At 38.9% G+C, this 23,396-nt stretch overlaps 2 protein-coding genes and 2 pseudogenes across 2 annotated transcripts; all 4 read right to left on the reverse strand.

Annotated features, from left to right (window-relative positions):
• Positions 1-347: 347 nt before the first annotated feature.
• Positions 348-2,361, reverse strand: LOC145165935 (tetrahydroberberine oxidase pseudogene; annotated as a pseudogene).
• A 1,063-nt stretch (positions 2,362-3,424) lies between these two features.
• LOC145163641 (uncharacterized) lies at positions 3,425-4,465 on the reverse strand. The gene is made up of 2 exons (XM_079082453.1): positions 4,351-4,465; positions 3,425-3,882 (listed from the first exon to the last, which is right to left on the reverse strand). Exons 1-2 carry the CDS (start codon positions 4,463-4,465, stop codon positions 3,425-3,427), a joined length of 573 nt encoding a protein of 190 aa, XP_078938579.1.
• A 4,628-nt stretch (positions 4,466-9,093) lies between these two features.
• LOC145165936 (tetrahydroberberine oxidase pseudogene) lies at positions 9,094-11,126 on the reverse strand (annotated as a pseudogene).
• A 1,054-nt stretch (positions 11,127-12,180) lies between these two features.
• Positions 12,181-12,693, reverse strand: LOC145163642 (uncharacterized). Its single transcript, XM_079082454.1, has one exon. The coding sequence runs from the start codon at positions 12,691-12,693 to the stop codon at positions 12,181-12,183; it is 513 nt and encodes a 170-aa protein (XP_078938580.1).
• Positions 12,694-23,396: the final 10,703 nt, after the last annotated feature.

Below are 23,396 nucleotides of genomic sequence, written 5' to 3' on the forward strand. Positions count from 1 at the left end.
ATACTAAAAATTCGGTGGCCAGCCATTCTAAATAAAAGTTTATATAATATCTTATAGATTTTATACGTTTAGAAAGATTTAGCTGTGAAAATTCAAAAATAAGGTTAATGTTTTAAAGTTATTGCTCTGCCAAAATATTGATCATAGTGTTTCAGGATTTACCCCCACACGATAACTCTATGGCGGGTTCGGTATAGGCCGTCGGAATGATACATTTACCCACTTTTATTTTTTTATTTTTTTGTTTTGTTTTTCAAAGTACGTATCCCAAGTCTAAAGTTGTATTGATCCAAACTATTTTAATCAAAAACATATTTTTAGACAAGAGGAAGTATAAGAAAGAAATATGATATAAAATGTCTTAATAAGACAATGTATTTATTGGATAAATTCATAATTAGAATTTGACCACATGCTTTTAGACATCTTTGTTAGCATGGAGATGATATACACTAGGAAAAGAAACTGACAGAAAGTAGCATTGTTGCTAGTTTTTCATGAAAACAATTAAAAGAATAAAATGCATCTGCTGAGTTTTTCTTCAACCGCTTAGCTGATCGGGGGTTTTAGAAAACAGGGATACTCTGTGGGCGCCTAAAGAAATTGTGAGGATCGACTTTGGCCTTGATTCGAATCAACTTCTTGAAGTTGTCCCTCTTCCAGTATCTCTCACCCCAAACACTTGCTTCTTCGTAGTTAGCACTTCCAACACCCAAATCCAGATCATTGTAGTTGGAATATGCCTCTCTGGGGTTGTTTGACACATAAGGCGTCATTAACGCATCCAAGCTATCCTCCTGAGGGATGTAGGGGTTGTGTCTGAAGGTTGACCGTTAAAATTGACAGTCTTGAGAATTTGGAACAACACGCCCGCTCTATGAGGATATGGAATTGCAGTCTCTGAGAAATCAGCCATCCTTCCGCCAAATGGATTGATCATCAGAAGCGCTGATTCATCGTTTTGGATAAGCTTTCTCCATATCTTTCTGAGCCCACTTATGGGGATGGGTGTCCGGACATAATCTGATTTGCTTTTGTTGTTCAGCTTGGCAATGGCAGATCGGTTCGTAAGAATCTGAGTCGGGGTGGAGCTTGGCAAGCCCCAAAACACAAGGGTCGACTGGACCATTTTAATTTCTTCACAAATCTCTCCGGTAACACCGAGCTCTGGAAATTTTCTGGAAAGCAACGGAAGCAATGTGTCGGTTGTGCCCTGATATATTCCTTCAAACATAATTCTTATGGTTTTCTTGGTGGTGTCGCCGATATATTCGGCAAAAACTTGAGTTCTTATGTGCAAATTTCTATCGATATTTGGTGCAACGTATTGATATTTATGGAAGATTTCGGTTGCCCCTTGTTCCAAAGTTTTATTCAGTATAAAGACGGTTACTTTTTTTGGAACTGGAACCAAGCTCAGCTTCCATGCAAGAACAATTCCGAAACTTGAAGAACCACCTCCTCGGATCGCCCAAAACAAATCTTCTCCCATTGATTTCCTGTCGAGAATATTCCCATCAACATCCATGAAGCGAGCATCCAGAACATTATCGGCAGCAGTACCGTATTTCCTCAACAGGTTTCCGTAGCCACCACCGCCCATGTAACCACCAACACCCACCGTTGGGCAAACACCTGCCGGGAAATACAAGGTATCGGTCTCTCGCGAAATTTTGTAATAGAGTTCACCAAGCGTAGCGCCTGCTTGGACCCAAGCAGTCCTTTTTGCTACGTCCACGTCTATAGACCTCATGTTGGTGAAATCAAGCATAACAAAGGGAACATCAGCAGTGTATGAGAGGCCCTCGTAGTCATGGCCCCCACTCCTGATCCTGATCTCGTAGCCGTGTTTCTTGGCGCAGTATACACATGTTTGTATAAGGGTTTCCTCCATAGGTGTCACGATGACTGATGGTCTACGTGTGGAGGGCTTAAGGAACCTGGTGTTTTGAACTGCCACTTGCCAAATGGGTAGGAAGGAAGCATTGACAGGGGTGAAAATGAGTTGAGAGATGGTAGTCACATTCTTGGATTTGGACAGTAGGCAGCTTATTAGATCGCCAGAACTTGAGGATGATAAGGACGTTGTCCATGAAACACAAAACAAGAAACTTAGAACCATGAGCAAAACTGAAGAACTAAGTTGAGACTTCTTCATGTCTAGTTAATTTGGTGAGCTTGATCAATAGCAATGGCTTATTTATATAGAGCAGAGAGCATATAGTTGACTTCAAATGGGGTTATAAAAATTGTGATCAGTTCAAATTAAGGTGTTTGATAAACCTCGGAAGGAGGATGGTGATCAATTCAAAGGTGTTTGAAAAATGCGGGAAGGAGGATGGTGTTCAACTGATTCTATTTTAGGGTATACAGGTGCAGCGTTGAAGATATATGGCGTGTTGACTTATTCCCTATAGAGTGCTTAATTCGCATTCTAAAAACCAATGAAGCAATGAACAAATTGATATTACGTATGTTCAGATTTTTCGCCTTTTTCTTTTAACTTTCTGATTGAAATCTTTGCTAAAATTTGAACCACACACGTTTTTATAATAATTATCAAACTCATAAATAGAACGTATCTCATCAAAAGTATATTTTTCTCAAACATAAATTGAAAATATTTCTTACGAATATATGTGGTTAATTTCCTGGCGCCGAATACCAAGTCCTGGGACTAGTTTGTAGATAAAGGGTTGACTTTGACTTTGGAATATAAGCATACAAATTACAAAGCGATTTTACTTTTAACATCAATTCAAATGCTGGGCTCCTCACCGTTCTTAATTAATACTCAAAACCTAAAAAATACGATTAAGTTTTTTAATTATACACTTTTAATACATTCTTATTTAATATAAGTAAGTTATAGATTTCTTTAGAACGACTAAAATTAACATTTGAAATCCCCTAAATAAAGGTAGAATATTCATATGGTAATCAAAACACATAATCTATCACTAAAATAGAATAAAATAAAAATAGAAATCGTGTGATAATTATGCAAAATAAAATTTGTAGACTTATATGGTGAAATTTGGGGATCAAAGATCAGCAAATTGCCTACGCACTCAAGGCCTGTTTGGTTGCTACCGCCTACGGTCCCGGCCAAGGGTCGTTTGGAGTATTAAACAATGAGACACTTATGTAGTTGGTTCTCCATCCAGATAAAAGACATGTTTGGCAGCTAACGATCATTTCAACGTCAATGAGTAGATTGTGACGAGATATTCAGGCCGGTTGTCAAATAAAAAAAACACATCATCAGCAATATAACAGCATGTCTATCTGCTAGAAAGTGGCGGATTCAGCCCGGAAGTCAAGTGGGGTGCATTGTTGACCGTTGACTATGTAAATTAATAATAATAATAATAATAAATACTTAAAAGTAGAATAATATTAAAACATTCAACTAAATGTCATTTTACAATTGAAATCTACGAGGGGACATAGTTAAGAAACGTTTGATAATACTTTCATTGGTGACCTTGGAAAATTCTTCTCTTTCAAGCGCGCAAATTTCACAATCATTTAAAAATACATCCGAAATCCGATTCCGCAAATCTAACTTGACAAGCTTCATCGTCGAAAAACATCTCTCCACCGTTGCGGTTGCAACCGACAAAAGCAATGACAACTTCAATAACCGGTTAACCAAAGGAAAGTTAAGATGTATATTGCTTTCCACCATCACCTTAGCAAGGTCGGATATACTCTTCAAAGTAGCAAATCTTGCATCTTGTTTCATAAAAGTGGGGTAAACCGAAAGTTCATTTAGAATATTCAACCTATCTTTAAAGCTAAAATCATGTGGATAGAAATCGATCAACTTCTGTAACTTTGATGGCTCAAAGTCACAAAATGAATCATGTGGATTCAAACCTGTCACACAAATGAGCAATTCGATGACAAATGAGCAATTCGGAACTGACTTCATTAAAAGGATCACCGAACTCTTGAATTTGCATATCCAAAACCATGTTGACACAAAAAAACACGTAATAATGGCGATTGGAGATATTGGTGTACTGTCTTCAGGCTCTTGGATTAACATAAACTTCCTCCATGTTCACCATTTGAATGTTATCATTCTCACAAAAAGAGGTGATATCCAAAACACGTGCATCAAACCCATCATTTCTCATATTTTTTAAAGTTGCAGTGGTTGATTTTACCAAACTTATACCAGGATTAAAACGTCTTCCCCTACTTCCAAACATTCTTACATGGTATTTTTTAAGGCGCGGTTGACATTGTTCTTTAATAAAATATTTTCGTCTTATATTGTCTCTTTGATTAGGGCGATAATCTGAAGTTTTTTCCTATCAATCGGACCCCAAGGAATGTCACTTGAATCAATTTCACTCGATCTTGGTGGAATAAAAGTAGGTTGGGCAATTTCAGCTAAAGATGGTCCTAATGAAGATGGTTCTGATGTGGATGTTATACTGTAAAATCTTTCCATTGCACGTGTTATTGGGTTAAACAAAAAAAACATTAATCAATGTTAAACACAATTACCAAAACCATTAAACATTAAACAAATACAAAGCACTAAATTAAAAAATACCATTAAACAAAACAGTTAAAGAAAATTAAAATTTTCCATCTCTGTTAAGCTTAGTTCGTTTCCCTGTTGTCCCAGTTAATCATCAAAAGCAAACCAAGCCAAACTAACAAATCCATAGCACAAATTAATCTTTTGAGAGTGTTAAATTAAAATTAAATCAGTTTACAAATCAAAAATCCCAAATCAGAATTCATAAACCATTAATATCAGTTCATCAAATGAAACCCATTTGGGAAAATCAAACTAAATAAAGGGAATAAACTTACAACGATGGCGGCGAGCTAAATTAGATGATGGTGGTCCTTTTGCGCGCGACGGTAGATGGTGTTGCTCAGCAAGTAGTGAGCGAAGTCCGTCACTGCGTTGGCAGCGCTGCAGCGGTGTTGTGCAACAGTGATAAGTTGTGGCGATTGAAGACGATGTTGGCGGCTGTGGAGTACTAAATTCCGGTGGTCGTAGAGTGTTTAATTTTTTTTACTACTCAGTGCATTTGGTATGCTAGGTCAAAACTATAAAGAAAGAAGTGAAAAATCGGGATTGAAAAATCAAAAGAAAGAGAAGTGAGGATGAGTGGGTGTAATGGGGACCAATCTATTGTGAGTGGGGACCAATCTATTGTGAGTGGGGACCATAAGCTGAGTTCTTTTTTTTTTAATATGTATTCGTGGTGGGCCCACTTTTAAGTGGGGTCCATGCACCCCCTTCCCATACATTGAATCTGCCATTGCTGCTAGATGTGAAGAAACCATTTGTACACGACCACATGAAGGTGGCAATATACATGCATCGACCACCATGTTTTCGAGGATATCAAGTATATATCTTAATCGTATTTGATACCTTTATAAACTATTATGTTGTCCTAAATAGGCCCCGAAAGCATGGTACATTTGATTTGATCAACGTGCTACTAACATTGGTTTTCACCATAACCTAACCGTTTCATCTATATTAATCTAAGAATCATTTAATTCCATGACATACTAACTTCTATATGCATATGACATTATTTTCACAATGTCTTCCATCGAGCTTCTTTAATAGTTAGTTCAGTAGTGAATTTGCTATAATAGACCTTGGTACACTTAAATTATATTTTAGGCATCTCCTGTTTATTCATGTAAACGACTATTTTTATATCAAAAGAAGTATGGAACATAGATTCTATGTATGTTATTATACTACACTAAAATCCCATAACTTCATCCGAAACAGTCCAAAAATTGGATTCGATAGGCACCCCGATAGATTATCCTACTATAGTCGGTATATCATAGCAGGGTCTATCATAGCAAATTCACTATTGAACTTACTATTAAAGAAGGTCAATGGAAGACATTGTGAAAATAATGTCACAGGCATATAAAAGTCAGGATATGGTAGCATGAAATGATTCTCAGATAAAAATAGATGGATCGTTTGGTTATGATGAAAACCGATGTTAGTAGCACTTGGAATTTCATCTTGCCCATGATATGGAGCAAACTAGACATCTATATCTAACTACAGACCATGAAAATTTGACATTCGGAGTTCTAATGAATTTATTATAATTTTTGAAAGACAACTTATGAAATATGTGACAATACATACCAATTTAAGAAGATTGTGAATTATACCCTACAAGAAGTTGGAATTTGGTAACTTAATTCAACGTTTACAGAAACTAGACTCATCAAACTTTCCAGAAATCTAAAATTTATGATTTTTGGAGCTTTCGATATTCTTGTACGATTTTTAGAAGTTCGAGGATACATTCAGTGAAATTGATCATATTTACCTTTAGGTCACTTTAGGTGTCCCATGAAGGACTTAATGATTAAGCTTTAACTTTAAATATCATAATTAATGGTTACTTATTAGGCTATCAATATATGTAATTCAACTTAACCCAAACTTCTTGATTCTTGGCTTAATGAGCATTTAGAGTTAGGAACTTGACATAAAAAAAATAATCTTATTAGGGTTAAGTTACAACCCATTACACTCCTTATGACACCAAATGTCTTAAAAATCGAGTGCCTCATAAAACTACCACCTATTGGTGGTCGGATGGTGGTGTTGTGGTGGTCAATAATGGTCAAACTACCCCAAAACAAAGAATGATGCTGATTAAGTATAAGTGGAATAATTGGAAAATAATGCTTTTACATTCATTTGTGAACCATCAAAAGTAATACAACCATAAGCGCATTTGCAGGGTGGCCTATGGTGGCTGAAACAAACATACACACACACACACATCGGCAACAGGAGGTAGCTGGTGGTTAAGGGCGACAATCGACAACCAACTTCACAAAACAATAGAAATCGAAGGGCCAATGGTAGGAAGTAAATGCACCACCCAAACACACCCACTCTTTGGGGGTTGTTAGTGGCAGAAGGAACATGCCGACGATCGTGGTTGCGGAAGTAGTGGTGGCTATTCCCGGTAGCCAAAAGAAAAAGAAAAGAAAGTGGAAATGAGATTATTTGATACTTAATACGGTTAGATTACGATCTTTACCCATCAGTACCTTCCTCCTCCGGTAACTATCGCCGACGATGATCTTGACTCACTCTTCTTCAAAATCCCTTCATTGCATTCTTTTATTATTTTTTTCTTTTTTCTTGATACCGGTCCTTGGCACAAACGATCAAAAACTATGGTGCTTGAGTGGAGCTCTTAAGGGCGTACATAAATTGGAGTCGGCCACAAGAAAAGTGCCCAACTCTCTCCCGACGATTTCCAAGAGAGAAATACAGGTATTACAATTTCATCCCTAATTCTCCCATAACGACACTATCTACCCAGAAAACAAATTTCTTGACTAAAGACATATTTACAACTTGTCACATTCAACCCCTTACCTTAAATTTATTATTATTATTATTATTATTATTATTTTATTTTCACATTTATTATTTTATTTCTTAAAGTTTATCGAATGCCTTTCATTCGTTCTATTCATTAAAAGCTCTTTATAGTTTTTATCCATAGTTATAATATTATTAATATTAATTAATGCTAGTTTCTGGAATTTCTAACGAGAATTAGGACGTTACATCCCACCTCCTAAAGCTACAATTGTTTATTGAGGCAACATTATTGACATGTACATTACATCTAATTTGGTTCAACACTCGCACACTAAATACTCTAAATACACAGAGACTGCATTTATTTTTTACGACCACATTAACCTACATTCCGTCAAGCTCAAAATAGGTGGAAATCTTCATGATTGGTGTATTGAATTCTCTATTCATTGATTTCTAATTAAGTTTGAACATTTGAAAAAGTCTCCTCTCCTGATCAAACTATCGCAGGTGTTAGTGTATAGCCTGCCTATGGCCGGTTCTTTTAAAAGTTTTATTATATTTGTAATTATGTGATTTAGATATCGAGGAGAAGGTCCACAATTACCAAATCTTTAGGCACGCAAGAAACATAAACACGTCTAGTCTTCTGATTCTTGATTCCGATCGATCTCAGCCCACATGACTAGTAATTGCAACACGATGCTTCTCGTTAACAAAGTAATATACTTTTAACTTTTATTCAAAAATATTTAACCAGACCAACTTAACCAAGATATAATTAGTCATCTCATACCTTTAAGACACAAGTTTTCCTATTGAAATGGAATCTATTAAAAGGAATGAGCGCATCATATGTATAGCCTAATTGACTATTTCTAGCTAGTGGAATCAGAATGCTTGGTCGCATGCATTCTACTACTTAAATTTAATTTGTTCAAATTAACAACTACAAGGTTGACTAAAGAATGTTGTTATTTGGATAGTCACGCCAATTCTTATTTAAATAAAAGAATATATAATAAGTAAATATGGATGGCGTAAAGTTACGGATAATTTAACTAACTTTTTCTTCAAAGATGCCACTTTTGATCAAATCAATTTTTATTTAAAAGTAAATGTCAAACGAACAAAAATTACTCATGTTATTTATGCCATCAAAAATTATTATGCTTGCTTAATTAAGTAATTTATTCATGCTGTTATGTATAATTTGGCTTCATTAGCACCACCATCCCATGCATTTATGTTCCCCAACTTAGAGTCTTATACCATATATGGGAAACTCTATATCAACGTCCATGCAAGGATCCCACATATACTGATTATTCGAGAATTAAGCATTCCAAACAAAGTTGTTGTGGGTTTGAATCTCACATACTAAAAATTCGGTGGCCAGCCATTCTAAATAAAAGTTTATATAATATCTTATAGATTTTATACGTTTAGAAAGATTTAGCTGTGAAAATTCAAAAATAAGGTTAATGTTTTAAAGTTATTGCTCTGCCAAAATATTGATCATAGTGTTTCAGGATTTACCCCCACACGATAACTCTATGGCGGGTTCGGTATAGGCCGTCGGAATGATACATTTACCCACTTTTATTTTTTTATTTTTTTGTTTTGTTTTTCAAAGTACGTATCCCAAGTCTAAAGTTGTATTGATCCAAACTATTTTAATCAAAAACATATTTTTAGACAAGAGGAAGTATAAGAAAGAAATATGATATAAAATGTCTTAATAAGACAATGTATTTATTGGATAAATTCATAATTAGAATTTGACCACATGCTTTTAGACATCTTTGTTAGCATGGAGATGATATACACTAGGAAAAGAAACTGACAGAAAGTAGCATTGTTGCTAGTTTTTCATGAAAACAATTAAAAGAATAAAATGCATCTGCTGAGTTTTTCTTCAACCGCTTAGCTGATCGGGGGTTTTAGAAAACAGGGATACTCTGTGGGCGCCTAAAGAAATTGTGAGGATCGACTTTGGCCTTGATTCGAATCAACTTCTTGAAGTTGTCCCTCTTCAAGTATCTCTCACCCCAAACACTTGCTTCTTCGTAGTTAGCACTTCCAACACCCAAATCCAGATCATTGTAGTTGGAATATGCCTCTCTGGGGTTGTTTTACACATAAGGCGTCATTAACGCATCCAAGCTTTGCAGCCAAGCTATCCTCCTGAGGGATGTAGGGGTTGTGTCTGAAGGTTGACCGTTAAAATTGACAGTCTTGAGAATTTGGAACAACACGCCCGCTCTATGAGGATATGGAATTGCAGTCTCTGAGAAATCAGCCATCCTTCCGCCAAATGGATTGATCATCAGAAGCGCTGATTCATCGTTTTGGATAAGCTTTCTCCATATCTTTCTGAGCCCACTTATGGGGATGGGTGTCCGGACATAATCTGATTTGCTTTTGTTGTTCAGCTTGGCAATGGCAGATCGGTTCGTAAGAATCTGAGTCGGGGTGGAGCTTGGCAAGCCCCAAAACACAAGGGTCGACTGGACCATTTTAATTTCTTCACAAATCTCTCGGGTAACACCGAGCTCTGGAAATTTTCTGGAAAGCAACGGAAGCAATGTGTCGGTTGTGCCCTGATATATTCCTTCAAACATAATTCTTATGGTTTTCTTGGTGGTGTTGCCGATATATTCGGCAAAAACTTGAGTTCTTATGTGCAAATTTCTATCGATATTTGGTGCAACGTATTGATATTTATGGAAGATTTCGGTTGCCCCTTGTTCCAAAGTTTTATTCAGTATAAAGACGGTTACTTTTTTTGGAACTGGAACCAAGCTCAGCTTCCATGCAAGAACAATTCCGAAACTTGAAGAACTACCTCCTCGGATCGCCCAAAACAAATCTTCTCCCATTGATTTCCTGTCGAGAATATTCCCATCAACATCCATGAAGCGAGCATCCAGAACATTATCGGCAGCAGTACCGTATTTCCTCAACAGGTTTCCGTAGCCACCACCGCCCATGTAACCACCAACACCCACCGTTGGGCAAACACCTGCCGGGAAATACAAGGTATCGGTCTCTCGCGAAATTTTGTAGTAGAGTTCACCAAGCGTAGCGCCTGCTTGGACCCAAGCAGTCCTTTTTGCTACGTCCACGTCTATAGACCTCATGTTGGTGAAATCAAGCATAACAAAGGGAACATCAGCAGTGTATGAGAGGCCCTCGTAGTCATGGCCCCCACTCCTGATCCTGATCTCGTAGCCGTGTTTCTTGGCGCAGTATACACATGTTTGTATAAGGGTTTCCTCCATAGGTGTCACGATGACTGATGGTCTACGTGTGGAGGGCTTAAGGAACCTGGTGTTTTGAACTGCCACTTGCCAAATGGGTAGGAAGGAAGCATTGACAGGGGTGAAAATGAGTTGAGAGATGGTAGTCACATTCTTGGATTTGGACAGTAGGCAGCTTATTAGATCGCCAGAACTTGAGGATGATAAGGACGTTGCCCATGAAACACAAAACAAGAAACTTAGAACCATGAGCAAAACTGAAGAACTAAGTTGAGACTTCTTCATGTCTAGTTAATTTGGTGAGCTTGATCAATAGCAATGGCTTATTTATATAGAGCAGAGAGCATATAGTTGACTTCAAATGGGGTTATAAAAATTGTGATCAGTTCAAATTAAGGTGTTTGAAAAACCTCGGAAGGAGGATGGTGATCAATTCAAAGGTGTTTGAAAAATGCGGGAAGGAGGATGGTGTTCAACTGATTCTATTTTAGGGTATACAGGTGCAGCGTTGAAGATATATGGCGTGTTGACTTATTCCCTATAGAGTGCTTAATTCGCATTCTAAAAACCAATGAAGCAATGAACAAATTGATATTACGTATGTTCAGATTTTTCGCCTTTTTCTTTTAACTTTCTGATTGAAATCTTTGCTAAAATTTGAACCACACACGTTTTTATAATAATTATCAAACTCATAAATAGAACGTATCTCATCAAAAGTATATTTTTCTCAAACATAAATTGAAAATATTTCTTACGAATATATGTGGTTAATTTCCTGGCGCCGAATACCAAGTCCTGGGACTAGTTTGTAGATAAAGGGTTGACTTTGACTTTGGAATATAAGCATACAAATTACAAAGCGATTTTACTTTTAACATCAATTCAAATGCTGGGCTCCTCACCGTTCTTAATTAATACTCAAAACCTAAAAAATACGATTAAGTTTTTTAATTATACACTTTTAATACATTCTTATTTAATATAAGTAAGTTATAGATTTCTTTAGAACAACTAAAATTAACATTTGAAATCCCCTAAATAAAGGTAGAATATTCATATGGTAATCAAAACACATAATCTATCACTAAAATAGAATAAAATAAAAATAGAAATCGTGTGATAATTATGCAAAATAAAATTTGTAGACTTATATGGTGAAATTTGGGGATCAAAGATCAGCAAATTGCCTACGCACTCAAGGCCTGTTTGGTTGCTACCGCCTACGGTCCCGGCCAAGGGTCGTTTGGAGTATTAAACAATGAGACACTTATGTAGTTGGTTCTCTATCCAGATACAAGACCTGTTTGGCAGCTAACGATCATTTCAACGTCAATGAGTAGACTGTGACGAGATATTCAGGCCGGTTGTCAAATAAAAAAAACACATCATCAGCAATATAACAGCATGTCTATCTGCTAGAAAGTGGCGGATTCAGCCCGGAAGTCAAGTGGGGTGCATTGTGGACCGTTGACTATGTAAATTAATAATAATAATAATAAATACTTAAAAGTAGAATAACATTAAAACATTCAACTAAATGTCATTTTACAATTGAAATCTACGAGGGGACATAGCTAAGAAACGTTTGATAATACTTTCATTGGTAACCTTGGAAAATTCTTCTCTTTCAATCGCGCAAATTTCACAATCATTTAAAAATACATCCGAAATACGATTCCGCAAATCTAACTTGACAAGCTTCATCGCCGAAAAACATCTCTCCACCGTTGCGGTTGCAACCGGCAAAAGCAATGACAACTTCAATAACCGGTAAACCAAAGGAAAGTTAAGATGCATATTGCTTTCCACCATCACCTTAGCAAGGTCGGATATACTCTTCAAAGTAGCAAATCTTGCATCTTGTTTAATAAAAGTTGGATAAACCGAAAGTTCATTTAGAATATTCAACCTATCTTTAAAGCTAAAATCATGTGGATAGAAATCGATCAACTTCTGTAACTTTGATGGGTCAAAGTCACAAAATGAATCATGTGGATTCAAACCTCTCACACAAATGAGCAATTCGATGACAAATGAGCAATTCGGAACTGACTTCATTAAAACGATCACCGAACTCTTGAATTTGCATATCCAAAACCATGTTGACACAAAAAAACTCGTAATAATGGCGATCAGAGATATTGGTGTACTGTCTTCAGGCTCTTGGATTAACATAAACTTCCTCCATGTTCACCATTTGAATGTAATCATTCTCACAAAAAGAGGTGATATCCAAAATACGTGCATCAAACCCATCATTTCTCATATTTTTTAAAGTTGCAGTGGTTGATTTTACCAAACTTATACCAGGATTAAAACGTCTTCCCCTACTTCCAAACATTCTTACATGGTATTTTTTTAAGGCGCGGTTGACATTGTTCTTTAATAAAATATTTTCGTCTTATATTGTCTCTTTGATTAGGGCGATAATCTGAAATCTTTTCCTATCAGCCGGATCCCAAGGAATGTCATTTGAATCAATTTCACTCGATCTTGGTGGAATAAAAGTAGGTTGGGCAATTTCAGCTAAAGATGGTCCTAATGAAGATGGTCCTGATGTGGATGTTCTACTGTAAAATCTTTCCATTGCATGTGTTATTGGGTTAAACAAAAAAAAACATTAATCAATGTTAAATACAATTACCAAAACCATTAAACATTAAACAAATACAAAGCACTAAATTAGAAAATACCATTAAACAAAACAGTTAAAGAAAATTAAAATTTTCCATCTCTGTTAAGCTTAGTTCGTTTCCCTGTTGTCCCAGTTAATCATCAAAAGCAAACCAAGCCAAACTAACAAATCCATAGCACAAATTAATCTTTTGAGAGTGTTAAATTAAAATTAAATCAGTTTACAAATCAAAAATCCCAAATCAGAATTCATAAACCATTACTATCAGTTCATCAAATGAAACCCATTTGGGAAAATCAAACTAAATAAAGGGAATAAACTTACAATGATGGCGGCGAGCTAAATTAGACGATGGTGGTCCTTTTGCGCGCGACGGTAGATGGTGTTGCTCAACAAGTAGTGAGAGAAGTCTGTCACTGCGTTGGCAGCGCTGCAGCGGTGTTGTGCAACAGTGATAAGTTGCGGCGATTGAAGACGATGCTGGCGGCTGCGGAGTTCACCCATGTGACTCGCCGAGCCCAATCCTATTTCTCACTGTTCTCACAGGGATTCACTCAACTCATCGAGTTGACCCCCAACTCGACGAGTTATCTTTGGGTCAATGGTACTAGGTCGAACCCGATCCGACTCGTCGAGTCATCTCATAGACTCGGCGAGTCGTCTCCATTGTATCACTCATATGGTCTCCTAAGGTCAGATTTGGAACTCTAACTCATAGATCTGGCTTTCTAGCATCCAAAAGTCACGTAAAGGTCTGAACTTGGGGTTCATGCATGGTGTATATTGCTCTATATACCATTATGACTCCATTAAAGCTTCAAAGCTTCAAAGCTCCAAGGTTACTCAATCATGGCTTTCTACTTTCTGGTTCTCTGGACCTTACAAGGTCCAGGTCTATAGAATAACTCGAAAAAGGGTTTGGATGCACCCAAAACCCCATAAAAATGGTGATACAAGCTCTAACTTCACAACCAAAAGAAATTTATTCAATCACAAGGAAGGAAAGAGCTTATACCAGATCTGAAGCTTGAAATGAAGATGAAACTGATCCACAACTCTCTTCTGAGATCCTTGCAACAGCCTTGATCTTCTTCTTAAGGAAATGACCTCAAATTAGTCTCTTTCCCTTTCTTACTCACAAATGAATCTAGGGTTTCTCTCAAGGGACGAATGGCACTGATGGGGGGTCAAGGAGGCTATAAGTGACTTTAAATAGGCCCAGGCCCGAGAAAATTAGGGTTTCTGTCTCCAGCGCTGAGTCGTCGAGTCGGCTCATCGACTCGTCGAGTCCACTCATTAATCCTAGTCATCAGCCGCGACCCTACTCTACGAGTTGAGGCAGCAACTCGTCGAGTCCTTCCAAAATTCTCAACTTAAACTATTAAAATAATATATCTGTAAAACCGGATGATACAATTCTCCCCCACTAGAATTAGACTTCGCCCTCGAAGTCTTGCTCCGCAAAAAGCTCCGGATGCTGCTCCCGCATCTCTGACTCCGGCTCCCAAGTCAAATCGGATCCCTTCTGATGCTGCCACTGGACCTGAACCAGGGACACTTCCTTATTCTTGAGGACCTTCATCTTTCGATCTAAAATCGCAATTGGCCTTTCAACGTAATTCAGGCTTGCATCCACCTGAATGTCCTCTAGAGGTACAATTGTCATCTCATCTGCCACACACTACCTCAATAGGGACACATGAAAGGTGTTATGGATCTGACTCAGTTCTACGGGTAGGTCCAGCCGATAGGCTACTCTGCCAACCCTGGCAATTACCCTAAAAGGACCAATGTATCGGGGCCCCAGCTTGCCCTTCTTTCTGAATCGGATCACCCCTTTCTAAGGGGATACCTTCAGGAGCACAAAATCTCCAACCTGGAACTCCAGATCAGAGCGCCGTCTGTCCGTATAACTCTTCTGGCGGCTCTGGGTCGTCAGTAATCTCTGTCTAACCTGCTGAATCTGCTCAGTCGTCTTGAGCACTATCTCAGTGCCACCCATCACTCTATGTCCCACCTCTCCCCAACAAATAGGAGTCCGACACCTCCTCCCATATAACAGCTCGAATGGAGGCATACCTATACTCGAATGGTGGCTGTTGTTATAAGAAAACTCAACCAAAGGCAAGTATGTGTCCGAACTTCCTCCAAAGTCCAAGACACAGGCACGCAACATGTCCTCGAGTGTCTGAATCGTCCGCTCGCTCTCTCCATCTGTCTGCGGGTGGTACGCGGTACTGAAATGTAGACGCGTGCCCAACTCCTCGTAAAATTTCCCCCAGAATCTGGAGGTGAAACGCACGTTTCGGTCTGACACTATCGAGACCGGCACCCCATGCCGAGACACCACCTCTTTCACGTAAATCTCGGCTAATTTTTCCGCTGAAGAGCTCTCATTAATAGCAAAGAAATGAGCACTCTTCGTCAATCGGTCCACGATCACCCAAATCGCGTCGACCCCCCGCGCGGTCCTCGGTAACTTGGTGATAAATTCCATGGAGATCTGTTCCCACTTTCACCGGGGAATCTCCAGAGGCTACAATGGACCATGTGGATGCTGGTGCTCTGCTTTGACCTGACGGCAGGTCAAGCATCTCTTAACTACCCACGCAACATCCCTCTTCATACAGGGCCACCAATAATCCCTCTTCAAGTCTAAATACATCTTAGTGGCCCCGGGATGGATCGAGAATCTCGACCTGTGCGCCTCCTCCATCAATACATGTCGAGCTCCGCCCGTATAGGGCACCCAAATCCGCCCTCGGAAGGTCATAAGCCCTCGGCTATCCGTTACAAACTCGGATACCTGCCCAATCGCCTACTCCCTCTTGCGGTTCTCCGGTCTCACGGCCTCCGACTGGGCCTCCCGGATGGTATCCAAGACTGGAGTCATCACCGTCATCCTCATACATATATCTCGGATTGGAGCACACTCTGCTCTACGGCTCAGGGCGTCAACTACCACATTATCCTTGCCCGGATGATATGAATTCTCGCAGTCATAATCTTTCACCACATCCAACCACCTCCTATGTCTCATATTCAGGTTGGGCTGATCCATAAGATATTTCAGACTCTTATGGTCGGTTTATATGGTACACCGGACTCCATACAAATAGTGACGCCAGATCTTGAGGGCGAACACCACCGCCCCCAGCTCCAGATTGTGGGTAGGATATCTCGTCTCATGAGGCTTCAACTGCCTCGATGCGTATGCTCTCACGTGCCCCCTCTACATCAGCACTGCACCCAATCCCGATGTAGATGCATCACAGAAAACTATGAAGTCCTCCACTCCCTCGGGGAGGGCTAACACTGGGGCCTCGCACAATCTCTGGCAAAGGGTATCAAATGAGGTCTGCTGCTCGGGACCTCAAACAAAAGCAACACCTTTCTGGGTCAACCTGGTGAGACGAACTGCAATCTTGGCGAAGTCTCTGATAAATCTCCGATAATAACCGGCCAAACCCAGAAAACTCCTGATCTCGGATGGAGATCTCGGTACCTCCCATCGCATAACTGCCTCAATCTTGGTCGGGTTGACCAAAATCACATTTTGATTAACGAGGTGCCCTAGGAATTGGACCTCTCGTAACCAGAAATCACACTTGGAGAACTTGACATATAGCCTCTCCGATCTCAAAACCCCAAAACCTCTCTGAGGTGCTCTTCATGCTGTTCCCTGGACCTCGAGTACACAAGAATGTCGTCGATGAACACAATCACCGACCGATCCAACATAGGCCTGCACACCCGGTTCATGAGGTCCATGAACGCTGCCGGTGCGTTGGTGAGTCCAAAAGGCATCACCACGAACTCGTAATGCCCATAACGAGTCCTAAAGGCCGTCTTCTGAATATCCTCATTGCGAACCCTCATCTGATGATAACCAGACCTCAAGTCGATCTTAGAAAACCAAGATGCACCCTGCAACTGATCGAACAGGTCATCGATCCTCGAGAGTGGATAACGGTTCTTCACCGTCAACTTGTTCAACTCCCGATAATCAATACACATCCGGTGTGAACCATCCTTTTTCTTGCCAAAAAGGATCGGAGCTCCCCACGGCGAGCTACTCGGTCTAATGAACCCCTTCCCTAACAGCTCTTGGAGCTGAGAGGATAACTCCTGCATCTCTGGCGGTGCAAGGCGATAGGGTGCCTTGGCAACAGGTGCCGTGCCTGGAATCAAATCAATCCTAAACTCCACCTGTCTCTCAGGTGGCAAACCCAACAACTCTTCAGGAAACACATCCTCATACTCACACACAATCGGCACCTCGGAAATAGAACTCAATCTCTCAGCAGTAACCTGCGTATCAATCGCATATGCCACATACCCCATGCATCCCTGCTGTAAACTCTGTCTCGCTTGGACAGCAGAGCAGAAATACGACTCAGGCCTAGTACCCTCGCCGTATACCTTAAGTACTCCCCCACTAGGGTCTCGTATAGTCACTAACTGACGCTCGTAGTCTATCATGGCTCCAAATCGACTCAACCAGTCCATGCCCACAATGACACAGACATCACCCATAGCGATCGGTACTAGGTCTATCAGAAACTTGACACCAAAAATCTCCAGAGTACACCCTCGAATCACGTCAGTAACAAAAACTGCATGCTCGTCGGCTATGGAAACCCTCAGAGGCCGACTCAAAGCCTCACTCCTAATGCTGATGTGGCGACTAAAAGCTAGAGACACGAAAGAGCAACTCGCACCCAAGTCAAATAACACCAAGGCAGGTACAAAATTCACAAGAAAAATACCTATACAGAATGAAATAAGCACAATTATCTCAATAAAATCATAGAATAGAATAAGTTACATACCGGCCACAACGCCAGGTGTTGTGCGGACCTCCTCCGCTGTCAGCTGAAAGGCTCTCCCACGAACCCTCGGCGTCTTGGCCTTCACAGGCCGACTATCAGTAGCATGCACCGAAGCTGGTGCAGATCCCTGTGCTGACCCCTGCACGAGCTGAGGGCACTCGGCCTTACGGTGGCCTGTCTGGTTGCAATGGAAGCAAACCGAGAATCCCTTGGGGCAGTCCTTCGCCATGTGCCCCTCTTTGCCACACTTGTAGCAAATCCCCATACGACATGCACCCTCGTGGCTCTTACCACACTTGCCACAAGTACGGCCCTTCTGGCCCCAAACTCTAGTATCAGCGGGTTTGGCCCGCTTCGTCGCCGGCTGCGACTGCACTGGTCTACGGTCCCTACCCCGAGACTCCTCCTCCTCTCTGGTCTGTAACTCAAGCTCGATCTCCCTCCTCGTGGCATTGGCCTGAAGCTCGGCCAATGTCCTGTATGACGAGTTCGCCACGAACTCTCGTATATCCCTCCTCAGTATGCTCAAGTACCGACTCACACGTGCCTGCTCAGTGGGCACATGCTCAGGGCAGAACATCGCCCTCTCGTGAAACATCCTCGAGATCTCAGTGACTGACTCTGTCTTCTGCTTGAGAGACAGAAACTCCTGTGCCAATCGCTTGTTGGGTTTTGAGCATTCTAACACTCCTATGGTGTACATGCAACCCTATAAACCTTGGATCTATGTTTTCTCTATTATACATGCAAATATTAACTAAAGGTTTCATCCTAACTAGCATACTATGAAGCACCTATATACAAAGTTCTAGTTAGATGACATACCTTTTGATGTAGCTTGATGTCTTCAAGCTTTAAGAGCTTAGCGCCAATAGTGTGGAAGCCTCAAATGGAATCACAAATCACCAAAACACCTTGGAAGAACTTGAGAGAATATGTATGCACACTAAAATCGGCCCACTCTTATTTTCACACACTTGTGCCAATTTTATGAGACAAGGACCCCTTTATATATTATGGAGGATTAGGGTTACATCCATGTAAACCCTAATACCCATGACCTTTCATTTACATAGGATCCATGGGTTAAAAGCTCCATGGACCATCCATGAAAGCTTAGCCCAACCTAAATGAACTTGGCCCATTCCTTATATATAAGAGTCCATATTTAATTAGTTCTTTTTGATCACTTAATTAATTCTAAATTAATTCTTGATCAATACTAAATAAATAATATGATTCCATATTAATATATTAGAACTTATAATATATTAATATAAATCATAAATATACTATTCTCAAAAGACTATCCATATAAATTGTTCCGGTGAAGTGCAACCCAAATAGACCATGCCGGGTCTGGTCAAGTACATACCAAATATGGTTATGGACTTAGACATTAATCCAACAGTCTCCCACTTGGATAAGTCTAAAACTATTATTGAGTATGACTTCAAAACCTAACTGGCAATCGTAGCTCTTAAAGCCGTTGTCGAAATCTGACCTTGTCAATGACTTGTCCATTAGATAAGGGATCATATATTCCTCCATTCTAGATATCATATGGACTGAGACATGGATTATAATCATTCTCTCTGTCCATTTGTTGTTTCCCGATTTTCGATTTATGATGACTGACTGATTGAACAAATCAAATCAGTCCTGGCTTAGCCAAGCACTCACATGTGTCATCGCTAAATCATCGAGGGGCCCACAGATATCACTTTTATCCCGAAGGTAAAAGGAATGGATAAACTTCGACTCATATGGCTTGTTCTACTACTTGTTGAATCATACATAAAGGCACGTTTTATAACATCGAGTTACCAATGCGTTTTCATGCAATCAATGTATAACCAACTCATAGTAACAACTCATATCTCTAGGTTTTAAGAATATAAGATATTATCGTCTAATGATCACTTGTGATAAAATCCATGAAGTGATTCAAATGAGCGCAGGTTGAATCCAATACTCAGAACTTATGAGCACTCATGAGTGTTGTAGCACCACTTTGTCCACCAACTTGGACCTCTACAAACCAACCCATGACAGTCTTGATTCATATCTACTTCCAACATATGACCGACTGTGGATGGTTTGAATAACTTAATCATTCAGGAAGAGCGACTTAGTTATTCTGGAAGTCAAAACATGCAAAGTGAAACACAAGAATAAATGAATCAAATATGGTATCAAACCCTATGAATATAAATAAACACTTTTATTTATCACCATACTGATTACTCATTATTCATTGTTTCGGTTTTATCAACTTTATACTTGAATTAAAAACACTAGTTGTCCCATGCTCCAAGCATGTACACTATGTTTTTCTTAAACAATAGCTTTGCCATACACCAAGTATGCACTCTATGTTTTTCTATGATCCTTACTTTGTGAAATAAACCAATTGAACATAATTTCAATGATTCTAATTTCACACTCCCAAATCCTTATCGAAAAATGTGAGAATTTCAAATTCCTATCATTTATCGAAATCTGTTTAGATTTTAAACTTATATGCACTGACCCTCCTGTAATGAATATGTACAAAGTCACAAAGACTTGTCAACAGTCATTATAAGGTATTCCAATGGAGATCAACTCCATGGAAACTAAGTCTCATATTCAAAGTACATTGCTTTGGACATGCTTCTTGCATTAAGTTTTCTAATCTTACACAGATAACTTCCACCTATGGAGACAACTCCATATTCTCATTTTGACTATCACTTCTGAATAAGAGATGCCTCTTTTCAGAATATGTCAATATGGTCCTTCCAAAATTAGCACTATACTTCCAGCTGTCCCTGAGCAACCAATCTTTGGTAAACCTCAGATTGTCCTCGACAATTGCTTAAGCATTTTAGTCATATCCAATTTTAGACCTTTTCCCTTCTTAATGCCTCTGGGCATTTGGAAAAATTTAGAAATGACAAATATTATAGCACATGCAATCGATCCTGTACCCAAAGCAAATGGTACACGATTCATGATGTCTCACATAAAGACATGATTCTAGACCAGTCTTTTGCTACAATATTTTTATTTGCCATGTTTTCAAAATTTGACTATGAAGAGGGATGCCGTAATCATAATCGAATTTTGAGAACGCAATATATAGAATTTCCTTAAGTTGAACCAATCCAACATGAAATTCATATATATATTATTGACTAAAGATGATTAAGGTCTCAATCTAAGCCTTTAGAACTGAAATGAAGTATATCCTCTCCCTTAATTATAGCAAAACAACTTTTTTCAATCCCTGCAGCCTCACGAATTGAAACTTTTGTTTTCTATAATTAACATTGCTAACTTGCAACACTAACAATAATTATCATGCTCCCACTAACATGATGATTATTAGCATAACACTTATGCTCCCACTAGCTTTGACATGTATCCAGAAAACAGCTGGACCTCTGGAAGTCAATACTTTACTGACATTCTTACCAAAGTTCAGATTTCTGATACTAGATTGCTTTGATAAGACTTTATCAAAATCATACACCTTTCCTTAGATAGCATGCATGTGTGTCTAAACAATTTCAGAACTATGAAAAGGGATGTCGTAATCATAGTCTCAATTGTTTAGACCTTTTGCCATCTGCTTCAAATCTACTTGGTGGAAGTGTTTCCTCACAATCATTTTCATGAATCGGAGAGAAACCTTATGACCCTTAGATTTTATGGTGTATGTGTTCTTATCCATTTGAATCGTCAAAACCATAGTCACAAGACAAGGATAATGACAAATCCAAACTCATATGGACTGAACTTATGTAATCTTAACTTCTTGCCACCTGGCAGTACAGGGCCTGCCATTGCTTCCAAGTTGTTATGCAACCAATTGAGAACTTTCAGAACTCCTATGCAAAGCCAACTTTAACTGGAATGGGCACAGAATATGTCAACACGATAGGTTATAAACCTCAAGTCGTGTGCTAGTGAAGAACCTCAGGTTTTATTCTTGATTAGTTCTTGAAATTCTTTTTAGGATCTTTAAGACTCCCACTATCCTCTTGACATATAAGACTATCTTGCCAAATATTCAAGAGATAGTGCGGATTCTTTATCAAGACAAACACTTCACACAATTGGCCTTAGTTGGTCTTTGTTTTATCCAAAACATCACAACTTACCAATTTCAAATGTACAAGAGTAGGACACTTTTACTCTTACATTTGATAAGTGTTTTAAACCTTTCTTTAAGATATGTCACTCAAGTTACAATCTTGGAGTATGACTCTAAGAATTGTTTTGGAACGAAGTATGACTCATCTTCCTGATCTAACCATTTCAACAATTCATGTCTCCTCTTCTTAGTCATAAGAATGCACTAAGATGACCTTTAGAGGACTAATTGTGATATGATTTCTAAATCATTAAGATGATCACAAACATGATACTAAAGTACTCTCCCATCTTTTCAGATTTGAGAAACTTTTATCTTTCTGCCTAATTTGATTCTTCCCATTCGTTCTGCCATACATTGAGACATTTCCAATGTTTCAGAATTATACTTAAACTTGTAAGTATAACCATATTTACTAAACTTTAGTAAATCAAATAGTCTTAACGAGCTTTGTGGTGGACATGACCAGTGCACAAGAATGTGTACTCGATCCCTTTAGTCCTTCACTTGACTCACAAATCCATGTGAACAAGTAATTAGTCTTGATTTTCCAATGCTTGAAAGTTCTCATTCATCATACTATTCAACTTGCATGATTCCAAGTTTCGGTCCAATTGAAACTTGGGTGATGAGGAACTTTCCTGATTTGGTAAATTTAGACACTACCACAAATGAAAGAATCAAATCCATTTTCCAATATTGCTGTCAGTGGAATCATATAAGCAACAATTTTCCACAAATGCCATTGTAAGGATACTTCAAATAAACAAAATTAAACAATTTTCTTTTATTTTAAAACTTTGCGGAAAAACTTATCCTTACAATCCACATGGAAAATTGTTGTTATCTATTCCTTAGCAATATATCATAACTTCTTAAGCAACTGCTCAAAATTCTGATGCGATCGAAATCCACCTTCGCGATCAGAATCAGCATATACTTCCTTTAAGATTTCTCTCTATTCTTTGATTCTTAAAACATCAACATGTGACCCAGTCACATCATGTAATGAGGATCTCAGAATAGAACTTAACAGAGTTAGATAATGGGCTCTACCTGATGTAGAGTCAAACTTATTGACTTTAACATCCTTAGGTAAATTTGGCAGCTTTGCAATCAACGCCCCTTCCTTTGGGAAAATAAACATATGGAC

This window comes from Lactuca virosa, chromosome 3 (genome assembly GCF_052849685.1).
Source record: "Lactuca virosa cultivar CGN04683 chromosome 3, Lactuca_virosa_CGN04683_v6, whole genome shotgun sequence".
In the NCBI taxonomy this organism is placed as follows: Eukaryota; Viridiplantae; Streptophyta; class Magnoliopsida; order Asterales; family Asteraceae; genus Lactuca; species Lactuca virosa.